Source organism: Macaca nemestrina, chromosome 4, assembly GCF_043159975.1.
Source record: "Macaca nemestrina isolate mMacNem1 chromosome 4, mMacNem.hap1, whole genome shotgun sequence".
Taxonomy (NCBI): domain Eukaryota; kingdom Metazoa; phylum Chordata; class Mammalia; order Primates; family Cercopithecidae; genus Macaca; species Macaca nemestrina.
In genome coordinates, this window is record NC_092128.1 from 56,292,610 (window position 1) to 56,307,261 (window position 14,652).

At 38.3% G+C, this 14,652-nt stretch overlaps 2 protein-coding genes across 19 annotated transcripts in view; one reads left to right on the forward strand and one right to left on the reverse strand.

Annotated features, from left to right (window-relative positions):
• The window catches only part of LOC105475890 (F-box and leucine rich repeat protein 13), a 273,121-nt gene that overhangs the window by 183,442 nt on the left and 75,027 nt on the right, over nucleotides 1-14,652 (forward strand). For all 18 annotated transcript variants that reach the window (XR_011621591.1, XM_071093958.1, XM_071093972.1 and 15 more), the window contains 3 exons: nucleotides 13,548-13,646; nucleotides 14,175-14,292; nucleotides 14,394-14,556. Coding sequence is in view for 17 of the 18 variants with exons in the window: in XM_071093958.1 (XP_070950059.1) it covers nucleotides 13,548-13,646; nucleotides 14,175-14,292; nucleotides 14,394-14,556 (380 nt within the window). In the remaining variant the exon portion in view is untranslated. The remainder of the gene's footprint in view (nucleotides 1-13,547; nucleotides 13,647-14,174; nucleotides 14,293-14,393; nucleotides 14,557-14,652) is intronic.
• LOC105475357 (family with sequence similarity 185 member A) overlaps nucleotides 1-14,652 on the reverse strand; it is a 168,302-nt gene that overhangs the window by 12,350 nt on the left and 141,300 nt on the right. The gene's annotated exons all lie outside the window — the stretch shown is intronic.

Sequence of the window (14,652 nt, forward strand, 5' to 3'; positions counted from 1 at the left end):
TCACCCTGTTAGCCAGGATGGTCTCGATCTCCTGATCTCGTGATCCACCTGTCTTGGCCTCCCCGTAGCAGACATTTTTGTTGGATATATATATATGTGTGTGTGTTTATATATACATGGATATATATACACACTATATATATATATACATGGGTGGATATATACACATTATGTGTGTGTATATAGGAGTCCAGTGGCTGGGTTGCAGGTGTGTGTGTTTGGCTTTAGTTGATATTGTTAGTTTTCAAAATTGGTTGTGCCATTCCTAATGACACTTTTATGATTTAGAAAACTTAGAGATGTGGTTTCTACAGGAAAGCTGATGCTGTGGCTCCCCATACTTACTTCCTATTTTTACCCATGTAATTAATTTTTATAGCAATGCTATAAGCATATTACAAAAGGAGTGGGAGAACAGCATTCAAACTTGGAGTGGATTTTTATGCTGATAAGTATTCATTCCTTCTCAGAAACTAGCAATAAGTATTTAAGTCATCTTATATTCACTTCCACAGTAACTAGGTTTCACTCAATTCCCCTTTTTTTCAAATATTTTTTGATCAAAGTGTCAGAACTCAATAAGGAGTTTCTATGGTGACTGTTCTCACTAAAATAAGTTAATAAGTTTAAAAATGCTGTGTTTCCTCTGCAATATTGTGCAGGGAAGAAAAAGAACCCAAGGGAAAAAAACATAACCAGGGATTTATATTTTATTTCACATTGGATTTATTTTGTTTATTTTGGAACTCAGATACCAAGAGCAGATTTAATTATACTCTCAGTTCATGGCAAACTTCCATAATCAGTCTGTGCAAGGCCCCTCTCTTGTTTATTTTTATTTCCTTTTGTTCATATTTCCCATTTCTATTCCCCTCCCCCTACACAAGCAACCCCTCTAATTTGTTTTATATGTTTCCTTAAATCTCTATGCATTCTTATGTTCTCATAAATTATATTGTGCTATAGATCTTTCTCTTTTCCTACTTTTAATAGTATTTCTTAAAGTGCCTCTTTAAGTTACCTCCTCATCTCTCAATCCTTTAAGCACAGAGGGCCCCAGGGTTCAGTCCTTGATCCATTTCCCTTCTCTGGTTATATCTACTCCCTTGATGATCTCATCTTGTCTCATGGCTTTATATCACCTACAATAATGAGCACTCATATATATATAAAATCATATATATACACACATATACCATATTTGCTCATATAGATACACACATATACATATATGTAATATATGTATTTAAAAGTATATATATCTCATATATATGACTTATGTATCTCCAACCCAGATGTTTCTCTCAAAATTTAGACTCTTGTATCTTAAAAAAAAAAAAAAATTCCTGCTCCTTGCTCCGCCTACAGTCCTCCCCATCTCAGTTAATGGCAGCTCCATCTTTATAGTTGCTTAGGCCAAAAATCTTGGCACCATTTACTATGGATTGATGGAATCCATTGTTCATTGATGAAATGAACAACATTTATATGTTGAAGTCCTAACACCCAATAGTACCTCAGAACATGACCTTATTTGGAAATAGGGTAATTACAGATGTAATTAATTAAGATGAGGTCATTAAAGGTGGGCCCTAATCCAGTATGATGGCTGTTCTTATGCAAGAAGGAAATTTGGACACAGACACAAGCATACAGGGAGAATGCTTTGTGAACCTGAAATGGCCATCTGTAAGCCAAGGAGAGGGGCTTGGAACAAATCCTTCCTCCCAGCCCTCAGAGGGAACCAACTTTACCAAATTCTTGATCTCAGAATTTGTGCCTCCAGAACCAGAGAATACATTTCTGTTGTTGAAGCCATCCAGTTTGTGGTACTTTATTACAGCCAATCTAGCAAACTAAGATATTACCTTTGACTGTTTTCTCTCACGCCACATCCACTCTGTTAGGAAGTGCAGTTGACTATTCCTGCATAATCTAATCAGGATCTAACCATCTCCACAGCCACCACCCCAGTCCAAGTCACCATGATCTCTTGCCTGGTTATTGCAATAGCCTCCTAATTGGCCTTCCTGCTTTCACCCCTGCCTCCTGCAAGTCTGCTTTCAACACAGTGTCTAGAGGCATCCTTTAAAAACCCAAGTCAATGTCCTTCCTCTGCTTAAATACCTGGCAAGCCTTCTTATTCATTTAATAAAAGAAAAGCCTTGGAAGGACCTACAAGGCCCTGAGAAATCTGCCTCATCTTCCAGTTGCCCCTTTGACAGCACTTCCTGTTCTCCTTCTTGCCCACTCTGCTGCAGCTACACCGGCTTCTTTTCTCTTCTTCAGAAACATAAGCAGGCTCATGCTGCAGGGTTTCACACTGACTGTTCCCCCTGTCTGGAATCTTTCTACAGATATCTGTATGGTTAACTTCCTCTAAGTCTTTCCTTAAATATTCCCATGAATGAATGGATAAAATGTGTTAGCTAAAATGCTCCAAGGAGATTCACATTAGTTCCCAGTTCATTTCAGAGCTCTTTAAAATATGTCCATGTTTCTCTCAGAGTCTCAGAATGGAAAATATGAGTAGGAGTAAGAGTTTTAATGGAGAGAACAAAGCCATCCTACTTGTACATGAGAAGGTGCCAATTGGGAGGGTGATGATTCCTGGTTTTACTTTCCCTTTATCCTCTGCTCTGTTTATGTGTAACTCCAAAGATTCTCCCATTGACATTATCATGGGGTAGCCACTTTCCCTACAGATTCATGTATCTTCAACTGTGTGCAATGGTGGGTTATGGCCCTCTGCAGGAAGCCAAGCATGGAACAACCACAGACATGCTGGGAAGCAAGGCTGGGGTCCAGCAAAACTCAGGCTCAAACCCAAATGCCTAGAAGCCAACAACTCTTGAATGTGGAGTTGGAGAAGAAGCTGGATGAAAAGTGAGGAGTTTGGACCATGTTTCAGATTTATATGTTTACATTTAGGATAGTGAAACCAGACAGTAGGGGAGCTTGCCATAGGGGTTTCTGCTTTGGTGCCTCCCCGTTCTTCATTTCCAGCCTCAGTTGTTTCACTAGGCTCACTTTTTGCCCTCTGCCTGGACATCCTGCTACTGTCCCTTTCCTCCATTCACTGCATTAACTTGCACTTATCCTTCAAGGTTCTGTTCAATCACAGCCTTCTCTAGAAGGGCCTTGCTAAGCCATTCCTTGCCCTACTGCAAGCTGGGTTAGTATCCCTCTTGTGTATACTTTTATCATTGTACTTTTCATTAAGCATTCTCTACATATTCAATTATCTGCTTGCTTGTCTGCTCTCCTCCCCAAGGTGAGTTCTTTGAAAACAGGGATGGTGCCTTATATAATTGTGTATCTGTATCCTTAGCAAATAATACAATACCTGGCTCATAGTAGGACTTTGATAAGCTTGACGAATGAATGAGACTGTGGCCAGGGTCAGGGCGTGCCTCCCCAGGGTGTGTTTCAGAGATGCCTGTTACGTAGTGGAGAAGTTGGTAACTTGCTAGAGCAAGGCTTGGTGATCTCTTTTCTTGGTAAGGTCGAGTCTGATATTTCTTTAAATTTATAGGAAGAAAAGTGCCTAGGAAGCTATGAAATATAAAGTGAAAGTATTTTCTGTCTCTCTCTCTCTGTCTTTTTATTTTTTAAGAGACAAAGTCTTTCTCTGTGACCCAGGCTGTAGTACTGTGGTGTTATCATAGCTCACTGTAGCCTCAAACTCCTGAGCTCAATGGATCCTCCTGCCTCAAGCCTCCCAAGTAGTTGGGATTACAGGCGCATGCTACTAAGCCTGGTTAATTCTTTTCAAATTTTTTTTTTCTAGAAATGGGTCTTGATATGTTGTCCAGGCTGGTCTCAAACTCCTGGGCTCAAGCGATCCTCCCACCTCAGCCTCCCAAAGTGCCAGGATTACAGGGATGAATCACATGTGCACTCTATTTTTTCACCAATTATATTTTAATCACTATGCACAAATCAACAAAAAATGAAAAGGGACAGTATTCTAGGAATGTTTGAATGATTATAATAATCAGTGCAATAATAATGGCTTATCAGTTCTTGTACTGTTAAATCTCTCTAGAGCCCACAAAACTTAAAGGTAGGCTGTACAAACTGCAAACTGAAGATTCCAAGGTCATTTCAGTTCTCTCTGGGTTACATAAATTCCAACCTTCCCCTTTCAGAGAAGCAGAGATCATGGAAGGTCTTACTTGTTCACCCCTGGGATTTGTGTTGGAGGTTGGAGAAAGCCACACAGGCATGTCCAGGGATGAATGTACTAGCCAAATTGAATGGAGATTGCATAAGCAAAGCAAGAGTCAGGGGAGGAATTTCTTTGTCTCTTTCTTTTCTTTTCTTTCCTCTTTCTTTCCTTCCTTCCTTCCTTCCTTCCTTCCTTCCTTCCTTCTTTCCTTCCTTCCTTTTTCTTTCTTTCTTTCTTCCTGTCTCTCTCTGTCTCTCTCTCTCTCCCTCCCTCTCTTTCTCTTTCTCTGTCTCTCTTTATTTCTTTTTCTTTCTTTCTTTCTCTTTCCCCTCCCTCCCTCCCTTTCTTCCTTCCTTCCTTTCTTTTTCTTTCTTCCTCTCTTCTCTCCCTTCCCCTCTCCCCTCCCCTTCTTCTCCCCCTCCCCCATTCCCCCCTCATCTTTCTCTTTTTTTTTTTTTTGAGACGGAGTCTTGCTCTGTTGCCCAGGCTGGAGTGCAGTGGCGCAATCTGGGCTCACTGCAAGCTCCGTCTCCCGGGTTTACACCATTCTCCTGCCTCATTCTCCTACCAGCAGCTGGTACTACAGGCACCCGCTGCCACGCCCGGCTAATTTTTTTGTTTTTTCAGTAGAGACAGGGTTTCACTGTGTTAGCCAGGATGGTCTCAATCTCCTGACCTTGGGATCCGCCTGCCTCGGCCTCCCAAAGTGCTGGGATTACAGACATTAGCCACCGCGCCCACCCTCTCCTTTCTTGAAGTTAGGAGACCTGGGATCTATTTCTTGTTATGCCACTGACCAGTTATGCAACCTTGGAGTTACTTGGTTTTTCTGCCTCAATTCCTTCACCTGTTGAATGGCTAGGCTGGGCGAAATAATCTCTGAGGTCTTTTTCAGCTTTAGGATTTTGTATTTCTGTATGGTAACTAGACAAGATAACCAAAAAAGGAGCAAGAGTGGGGGTAAAAGAATAATGAATCTCATTTTGGAAGGGCCAAATTTCAGGTTCCTGTGATACATCTGGGTGTAAATGACAAGAATAAATTGGAAGTAGAAGTCTGGTCCTTGAAAGAGAGCTGGGAGTGAAGGTATAGATTTGGAAGTCTGTCAATAAGTGTTAATTGGAACAACAAGAGTTTTGTGAACAGCTAAACCAGTTGTGAATGAACAAATTATGTATCAAAATGAATTGGAAACAGTTAAATTCAAAATTGTAATGCACTTATATTTGGCTGATTCCATTTTCCTTTTTTCTATGGAATAATAAAGGGCAGGAAAAGCCTGACTTTTTAGTGTTGGCTGAATTCTATGGTGTAAATACTCTCACCATGGCCTATTTTAAGCTACCAACAGGAGGTCACTGAACAGGAAGTTGAGAAGACATATGCAGTAGCACATTATTATGTAATATTCTAGGGAAACGATAGACATTAATATCATCAAGAACATAGATAATGCTAGTGTGGTAAAATAATGAGGAAGTGATACATATTGAGTATGTACAACCTTGGTTTTTAATATAAGAATATAATTTGTGAAACTATAAAGTACTATACTGCATATAGTAAAAAAAACTGTTGCATTTTGTATTTGAAAAAATATGTGGTTTTAAGTATCATTTAATAAGGAGGAGTTCTAGTGGAAAAGTAGTCATGAGTCAAAAAACTCACAGTGCAATTCCTGCCTTTCTGGGTCAGTTATTGTGTTTCAGTTTCCCTGTTAGAGGAATGCTTTGTGTCCTTTCTGAACCAGACTTCAACCTGTGTTGAAAAAAAATTGTAGAATTTATGAAAACATTTTTATATGTCTTATAAATAGGACTTACATACATTTAAATGGTTGTTAAAATTATTCATTGGAACATAACGTAGAGTTATGTTCATAGTGAAAATTAAAAATTAAAATAACAAACACCTATTGTTTAACATCCACAGGTTAATATAATCTCTTTGTAGGCAAAATGTATAAGGATGTTTATTATATTAAGTGGTAAAAATGAAACATCTGGCAACAATTTTTACATCTTGAAGAATGAGATGACAAAATGATGAGTCTCAGGGGACTAAGATCATGTTTCCTATTCCTGAAAAAAAGGTTTGAAAAAAATTTTATTCTTTCTGGAAACATACTTATTTTGGTTTATTCTATTCTCCCTATCTTGTGAAGTGACACAGAATTTCATGAAATGTTCACAAAACTCTATTTTGGTCTTGGACCTGGGTGAAGCATGTGGTTAGAACTGTAGCTGTAAAGCCACCATCTAGTTCAATAAATCTAGACAAACCAAGTAGCTCTGTGGATCATTGTGTTGTAAAAAGAAAGTATTATGGTTGTGATTCTCTCAGTAATACAAGGGAAACTATGAGCAATTTGGCCACTGGTTGAGGAGAAGAACCAATTAGTGTATTCTAGACAAGAATGGTGAAGTTTAGGATGAATCAGCCTGCTTCTGACAGATCCCAGCTCTGAGTCATTGTGCAGTAAATGCACACAGAGTTGGCAAGCATGCAAGCCTTCCTGGCATCTGTAGGCTTCACTCAGCTTGTGTCCTGGTTCCTCATTCACACTGGAAAAATAATTTTTTTAAATATTTGATTGTCCAGTGTTTTTATGTAAATATGGCAATGTGTAACAACTGACCATATTGACTGCCATCCCTTTGAAACTACTAATTCTCATTTATATTCTACAAATAATTCATTCAACAACTACTTGGTCTATTAACAAACACTCTGCACCAGGCACTGTGCTGTACTGTAAAGGATACAGTGATGGCTAAGATGCTGTCTATGCTTCTTGGCAAGGATACTAGACATGTGTGCAGGTAACTGTCATATAAGGCAGAGGATATAAAATGCAGAGTGTAGACTACAGGCTTTGGTGCTCAGATGTAGGTTCGAAACATGTCTACCTGAGGTGATCAGGGAGGGCTACCAGGAAGAAGTGCATAGTGAATGGATAGGATTTCAGACCATAGAGATGGGGATGACTGTGAACCATATATAGACCTGGACAATACAGGATCATCCAAAGAGGGGTTGGCAGGACCTCAAGAAAGACAATTACCAGACCCTTCTTCCTGTCCCTATAGAGGACATGGTATTTGAGAGTCTGTCAAACCCTTGTAGCACAGTCCCTGGGAAATGTTGCTATTAAAGATGCTTGTGGTGCATTTGAATGCAATAAAACTATGTTCCATAATAGTTTTGAAGGAAAGCTTTGTTTTTCTCTCCAACAGTTCATTCTGCTTGCTAAGTCAGGCTCCTTTGAGGTCACTAAGAGGACATGAAGAATATATGGATATGAATAAAGTCATCACACTACCTATTAGTCATTGGATGCAATGCTGTGAGAATGTGAGAAACAGCTGGAGGTGGTACAGGACCACAGCATGGCCATGTCTATCTCAGATGGATATTTCCAGCTGCCTTAGAGGGTCTAGCTCTGCATATATGTCTTTTCTGTGCTGCTGAGCTAGCCGACTCACAGGCACTGTTGTAAAGGAGGTGTGGGAAGTGGAAGCTTCGTATGATGTTATCATCTGTTTGCTAAATCTCTTCCTTTTTACTACCTTAGAGTGGCAAAGAGGGATCTGAGCTAGTCCTTTGTGCTTTGCACTTGGTCTTTAGTGAGTACGTGGCTCACTGACAACTCATTTCCTTTACGGACAGGTCTGTCTTCTCATGATGATGGGGTGAGACACACCCAGAGGCAGCTGGAGAGAATTTAACTGATCACCAAAGCTCCTCTGCCCTCATCAGCAGCAGTAGCTGTCTGCTGGGACTTGTGGTTGGAACACCACTGGTGAGACCAAGTTCCTCAACTTCCCAATCAGTGGGGGCTTAACCAGCAAAGGACAGGGTGGCAGGGCTCCAGTTGGTGTCAAAATGGAAGCCAAAATCACTTTACAACCAAACAGGAATCGGATTTCAGGTGTAAAAATCCTACGCAGAAAACACACAGATATCAGCCTGTGATGACACCTGGAATTTTAACTTGATAAAATATTTTGCTTTTGCCTTTAGAGAGGAATTTTTAACTTCAGTCTTATATCTCCATTATTTTAGGAAGAGAAAGGACAACTAATGGTTGCTTGGCCTAAAAGATTCTGGGAGGAATATGTGAGTCATAAAATATTAGCCAAATATCTTTTTGGATATTCTAATATAAACTATGTGGAAAACTAAGTACTTCATGCCAGGACAAAGCTAAAGAGCCCTTCTCAGAGCCCTACCCCCTACCCCCCACTTTCTGGATACTAATCTTATTGGTTGACAGCACCAAGTTCTGGGCTGTATTGTAAGGAATCACCCAGTTGTGGCTGTTTTTTGCTATCATTTTCGCTCTTGTTCAGGAAATCTTGACATGAACGTGTTACAAAGAAAGCAAGAGAGAAAAGATTGTTTGTTTTATGGAAAACTTTATTAGAGATACTAGTGTTAGGGTTATGAACTAAGGTCTGGGATAAGGGGGGAATTTAGAGTTGTCATCAAAAACAACAAAGGATGAGCTCATGTCCTTTGCAGGGACATGGATGAAGCTGGAAACCATCATTCTCAGCAAACTAACACAATGAGTGACACTGCATGTTGTTACTCATAGGTGGGAATTGAACAATGAGAACCCTTGGACACAGGGCGGGGAACATCACACACTGGGGCCTGTCGGGGGTGGGGCATTGGGGGAGGGATAGCATTAGGAGAAATACCTAATGTAAATGATGAGTTGATGGGTGCAGCGAACCAACATGGCACATGTATACCTATGTAACAAACCTGCACGTTGTGCACATGTACTCTAGAACTTAAAGTATAATAATAATAAAAAAATAAAAACAAACAGAAAACAGTTCTCAAACCTTGGGTTGTGTGTCATAATGGGAAGAGGTGGCCTCTAGCCTTGGCTCTGCCACTGCTATGTGACTCAAGATAATCCATTCATTCATTCATTCAACATTTCTGGAGCAGCCATTCTGTGTCAGATGCTATGTTCAGCACTGGGGCCACGTTGTGAGGAATAGATAAAGAACCTGTTCTCCAATCACACAACTTCTCCGAATCCCATTTCTTTGTTTGCAATGTGAGGGCTGCACTACAATGAGCTCTCAAGACCCCCTACCCCTGCTTCTTGATTCTTTCACGTGGGAGCAAAATGTGCCCAGAAAAACAATAACAGGAAAAGTGATATCAATATTACATGCCAGACGTTATGCTAGCTAATCACTTTTATATACATTGCCTCATTTTGTTTTCTCAAGAATTTTCTAAAATAGGTATTATTATGCTCATTTTCCGGGTGAGGAAACTAAGAGTTGAGAGGTTGAGCTGCTTTTTGTTATAAGCAAGAAAGAGGTAGAGCCAGACTCAAAACCAGCTTAGCTAACTCCAAACTCAGCATTTTTCTCTCCTACTCTGTTCATGTTTTGAAAAGCTCATTAATCTCCCCTGGACTTTGCTCTGGGATACTTATAAAAAATTTACTCAAGAATTCATGGCAGTACGAATATAAAAAGAAAAAGAAAAGAAAATAAACAAAAAACCTACCTCATTATTGCCTTACCGGTTTTCTGCTAGCCTTCCCTCCTTCCTTACCTCCTCAACTTTTCTTATTCATCCCAAGAGTGATCCTGCCACGTCAGCCAAGACCAGCATCCCCACTGCTTTGAAGGAAAATAAGGCACACACAGATTGCAGGAAGAGTTATAAAGAGTCATGGGCCATTTATTAGTTGGTGTTTCCCTGCAAGGAGAGGTCTATGGTAGGAGATGATTCAAAAACTGTCCAAGGGCTTTCTTATGCTATCTTTTCCCCAAAGATGCCTTTTTCTGTTTCTCTTTTTTTCGGACTATACATGGTCACTGTAGAAAATTTGAAAACTATCTACTCTTCAGAGATAATCACTCTTAGTATTTGGTGTATTTCCTTCTGTGGTGGTTAATTTTATGTCACCTTGGCTAGGCTATAGTGCCCAGTTGTTTGGTCAAGCACCAGTGTAAATGTCATTGCAAAGGTTTGTTTTGTTTTTATTTTTAAGATGTGATAAATATTTTAATCAGTAGACTTTGAGTAAAGTGGACTACCCTCTATAATGTGGGTGAACTTCATTCAGTTGAAGATGTTAAGAATAAAGACAGGTCTCCAAGACTGAGGTTTCCTGAAGAGGAGGCAATTCTGCTGCAAGACTTGCAATGTAGAAATTCTGAGTTTCTAGCCTACGAGTCTGGTATACTGATTTCAGATTTGCCAGCCCCCACAATCACAGGGCCAATTCCTTAAAATACATCTCTAACTCTGTCTCTTTCTCTCTACACAAACACACACACACACACACACACATACGGATGTTTGTGTGTGTGTGTATGTGTGTGTATATATATGTATGTATGTATATATACTTGGATGTAAGTATATCCTATTGGTTCTGTTTCTCTGGAGAACCATGACTGATATACTTTGTTTTTGCTCTTCATTTCCTCTCGATTAACACTTTTCAAACTGTCATGTCTGTGTGTAAATCACCTGTCTTGTTCAAGTGCAGCCTCTAAGTCAGTGGTGGTGGGCTAAGATTCTGTGTTTTGGACAAGCTCCCAGGTAATGCTTATGCTGCTGCTCTATGGACCACATTTTGTGTAGCAAGGCCTTATATAATCAACTTTTTCTTTTAAATAATGTCATGAGCTCAGTTATTCTCCTAAAACATTAACTTGTAACTGTATTGCACTCCATCATACGAGTTGCCATAAATTTGTTCAGGCTTTAGAAACACATTTCCCAAAGGCTGTTTAGAAAAATTGTCTGAGTATAATCTTACCCAAAGGCCTGACTTCTGTAGCACAATAGAAAAATACTAGAAATGTAGAAAAATTGTCCAAATATAATCCAACCCAAAGGCCTGGCTTCTGTAGCAAATCAAGCCTGCATGCTCAGCCCCTGGCTTCAAGGGCTTCCCTTAGTGGTTTTTTTTGTTTGTTTGTTTGTTTTTTGTTTTTTTTTTTTTCTTTTTTTTTTTATTTCAATAGCTATAAAAATTCCCTTGGCTTTTGTCTGGGTGCTTATATTATTATTGTCTGCTGCGAAGGGGAACCTACTGAATACACATGGTTCTCAGAAGCCATTCATACATTCCTCCATTTATTCATGTAATAATATTACTCAATTATCTCATCAGTTGATGTTATAAGCACCATGCTGGGAGCTGTATACAGGGGATTCATTTAATAACCAATCATACAATGAATGTAATTGCAGTTATGATAATTACATGGTGATGTAAGTATATAACAAGAAACTGCTCTAATCTAAGGGTCAGGAACACTTCCTAAGGAAGTGACATTTGAGTTGAGCTCTGGTTGTCCTGGGGATATACCACTCAGTTCCTTAACTTTTGGCTAGTCCTTTCTGAATAGGTGGAGGCTTTGATGACAGAACCTTGGAAGTCACCTTTAGTGAGAGGTGGCACACATGAAGTCTCCAAAGGTCTCCAAAGGTCTCCCTAGAGGTCCATTGTAGTTGCTGCTCCTCATTCTCCCTGTCATACTCTTCTGGAGATGACACTTCAGGGGAGTTCCCCTTATGTCTGCTTCTGGGCAGCATCTCAATTTCCCTTTACTGAATCTGAACACAATCTGATTTCCCATCTGTTACAGGAAATACAGTCTAAATAAGAAGTTATCTTAAGGTAATTCATCATAGGCAAATATTTTGATCTTTGAATCAGTCATTATTTCAGACACTTTCTGCCACTGCTCTTTCTATTAATGTGGGTAATGATAGTTGAAAAGAAAGAAATCGGTACTACAAAGCTACAGTAATCAAAACAGTGTGGCACTGGCATAAGGATAGACGTATAGAACAATGGAGTAGAATTGACAGTCCAGAAATAAATCTATACATTTATGGTCAATTGATTTTTGAAAAGGGTGCTGAGACCATTCAATGGGGAAAAGAATACTTTCTTCAGCAACTGGTGTTGGGGCAACTGTATATCCACATGAAAAAAAAGTGAAGTTGGACCCCTACCTCACACTATATATAAAAATTAATACAAAATGGCCAATAACCTAAATATAGGAGTAAAAATAATAAACCCTTTTGAATAAAAAATAGGAGGTAAATCTTCATGACCTTGGAATTAGCAATACATTCTTAAATATGACACCAAAAGCGTGAACAACAAAAGAAAAAATAGATAAACTGAACTTCATCAAACTTAAAAGTGTTTATGCATCAAAGTACATGATTTTAAAAATGAGAAGACAACCTACAAAATGGAAGATAATTTCAAATCATACATCTAATAAGGACTTGGTATCCAGAATATATGAAGAATTATTACAACTCAACAACAAAAAGACAAACAACCCAACTAAAAAAAAAAAAAATTGGCAGATAACTTGAACAGACCTTTTTCCCAAAGAAGATATACAAATGGCTAGCAAGTACATGAAAAGATACTCATCTCATTACTCATTAAGGGGATGCAAATGAAAATCACAGTGGGGTACCACATCAAGCCTACAAGGAAATTTATTTTAGTGGGAAATAAGTGTTGGTGATGTGGAGAAATTGGAGCACTTACAGATTTCTGGTGGGTAGGTAAAATGGTGCAGCTCCTATAGAAAACATTTTGCTGGTTCCTTAAAAATTAAGCATAGAATTACCGTATGACCCAGCAATTCTCGTCCTAAATATATACACAAAAGAATTGAAACCTGATATTCAAACAAATAGATGTACATGCATGTAGATATTCAAAATATCCAAAAGATGGAAACAATCCAAATACCCATTAACAGATTAATGGATTTTTAAAATGTAGTTTTCCCATTGAATAGGGTATTATTCAGTCATAAAAAGGATTGAGATGTTCATGCATGCTACAATGTGCATGAACATCAAAAACATTACACTAAGTGAAAGAAGCCAGGAACAAAAGGCCACATATTGTATAATTCCATTTATATGAAATATTCAGAATAGGTAAATTTATAGAAACAGAACAGCGATTAATGATGCCAGGGCCAAAGGAGTATAGGCAGCAATTGCTTAATGGGTACAGGGTTTCCTTTTGAGTGATGAAAATGTTTTGGAACTACATATAGGTGCTGGTTGCACAACATTATGAATGATTAAATAACTTATGTAAGTGGTTAATTTTTTTTAGTTAAAAAAATTTTTTTTTAATTATTTCACCTCAATAAAAAATTAAATAATAAAAAAAATCAAGATTAGATTCTTTCTTTCCCTCTTGTGTCTGCCATATTTTATGGTTAATTTTAAAACATAGTAACAAAATTATAATGTATCTTTGGTTATTACTCCCTTGGGTTTTTATCATGCTAATGCATTCTCCCATTATTTTCTACTTTGTACAATTCAGATTTCAGTCCAAGGCTTCAGGTACATTGCAAACAGCTGCACTGGAATTACGCATCTTACCATTAACGACATGCCAACTCTGACGGACAACTGTGTAAAAGTAGGTAATTGGAAAGTACCTTTTCTTTTCTGTCCCATAAGATAGATATATGTTCTAATGGCTTGAATTACTGAAAAATATGAATGGACTTTTCATTTTAGTTATTTTTTAATAGTAATAAAATCATTTAAAAGTTTCCACACATACACATACCCTTGAAAACATTTGAATCCTTAAATATCCTAAGAAACCTTGTTTCACAGTTAGGATTTTTTTTAGTGATGTTATAGCCTAAGCATAAACTTTGAGTTCAGTTCTCCATGCTAAGCTGCCAAATGTAGTAATTTTTTTCAGTAGTCCATTTCTCATGTTTTCCCATACTCTTAGTACATGATTTAATTCTGATTCTTCCACATTACTGAAATGTAAGTGTGTTAAAATGTATTGAAAAATCCAGTTTTCTTTGAAATTAGGAAAATTATTAGTTAACATGTCTGTCTCTAATATATTGAAGGAAAAAATGACTTCATTAGTTTGCTAAACCTGTTCTGTACCCTTGATTAATTTAATCATTTTTTTCTTCTGAAGGCTTTAGTTGAAAAGTGCTCTCGTATTACATCGCTGGTTTTCACTGGTGCACCGCATATCTCCGATCGTACTTTCAAAGCTCTTTCTACTTGTAAACTCAGAAAGATCCGATTCGAAGGTCTGTTATATTAAAAATGTGGTTCAGCATTATCATTTACTTTTACTCTTGTGGCATTATAAATACAATACTTGTCTTTTCTTCTGTTTTTTTACAAACAGGAAATAAAAGGGTTACTGATGCATCCTTCAAATATATAGACAAGAATTATCCAAATCTCAGTCACATTTATATGGCTGACTGCAAGGGAATAACAGACAGCAGCCTCAGATCCCTTTCACCTTTGAGGCAACTGACTGTGTTGAATTTGGCAAATTGTGTAAGGTAATGAGTCATTCAGTAATATACTCAAGAAATGTTGATTATCTAGTATGTGCCAGGTCCTCTCCTACGGAACTTATGGTTCGTGGGGTAAACATG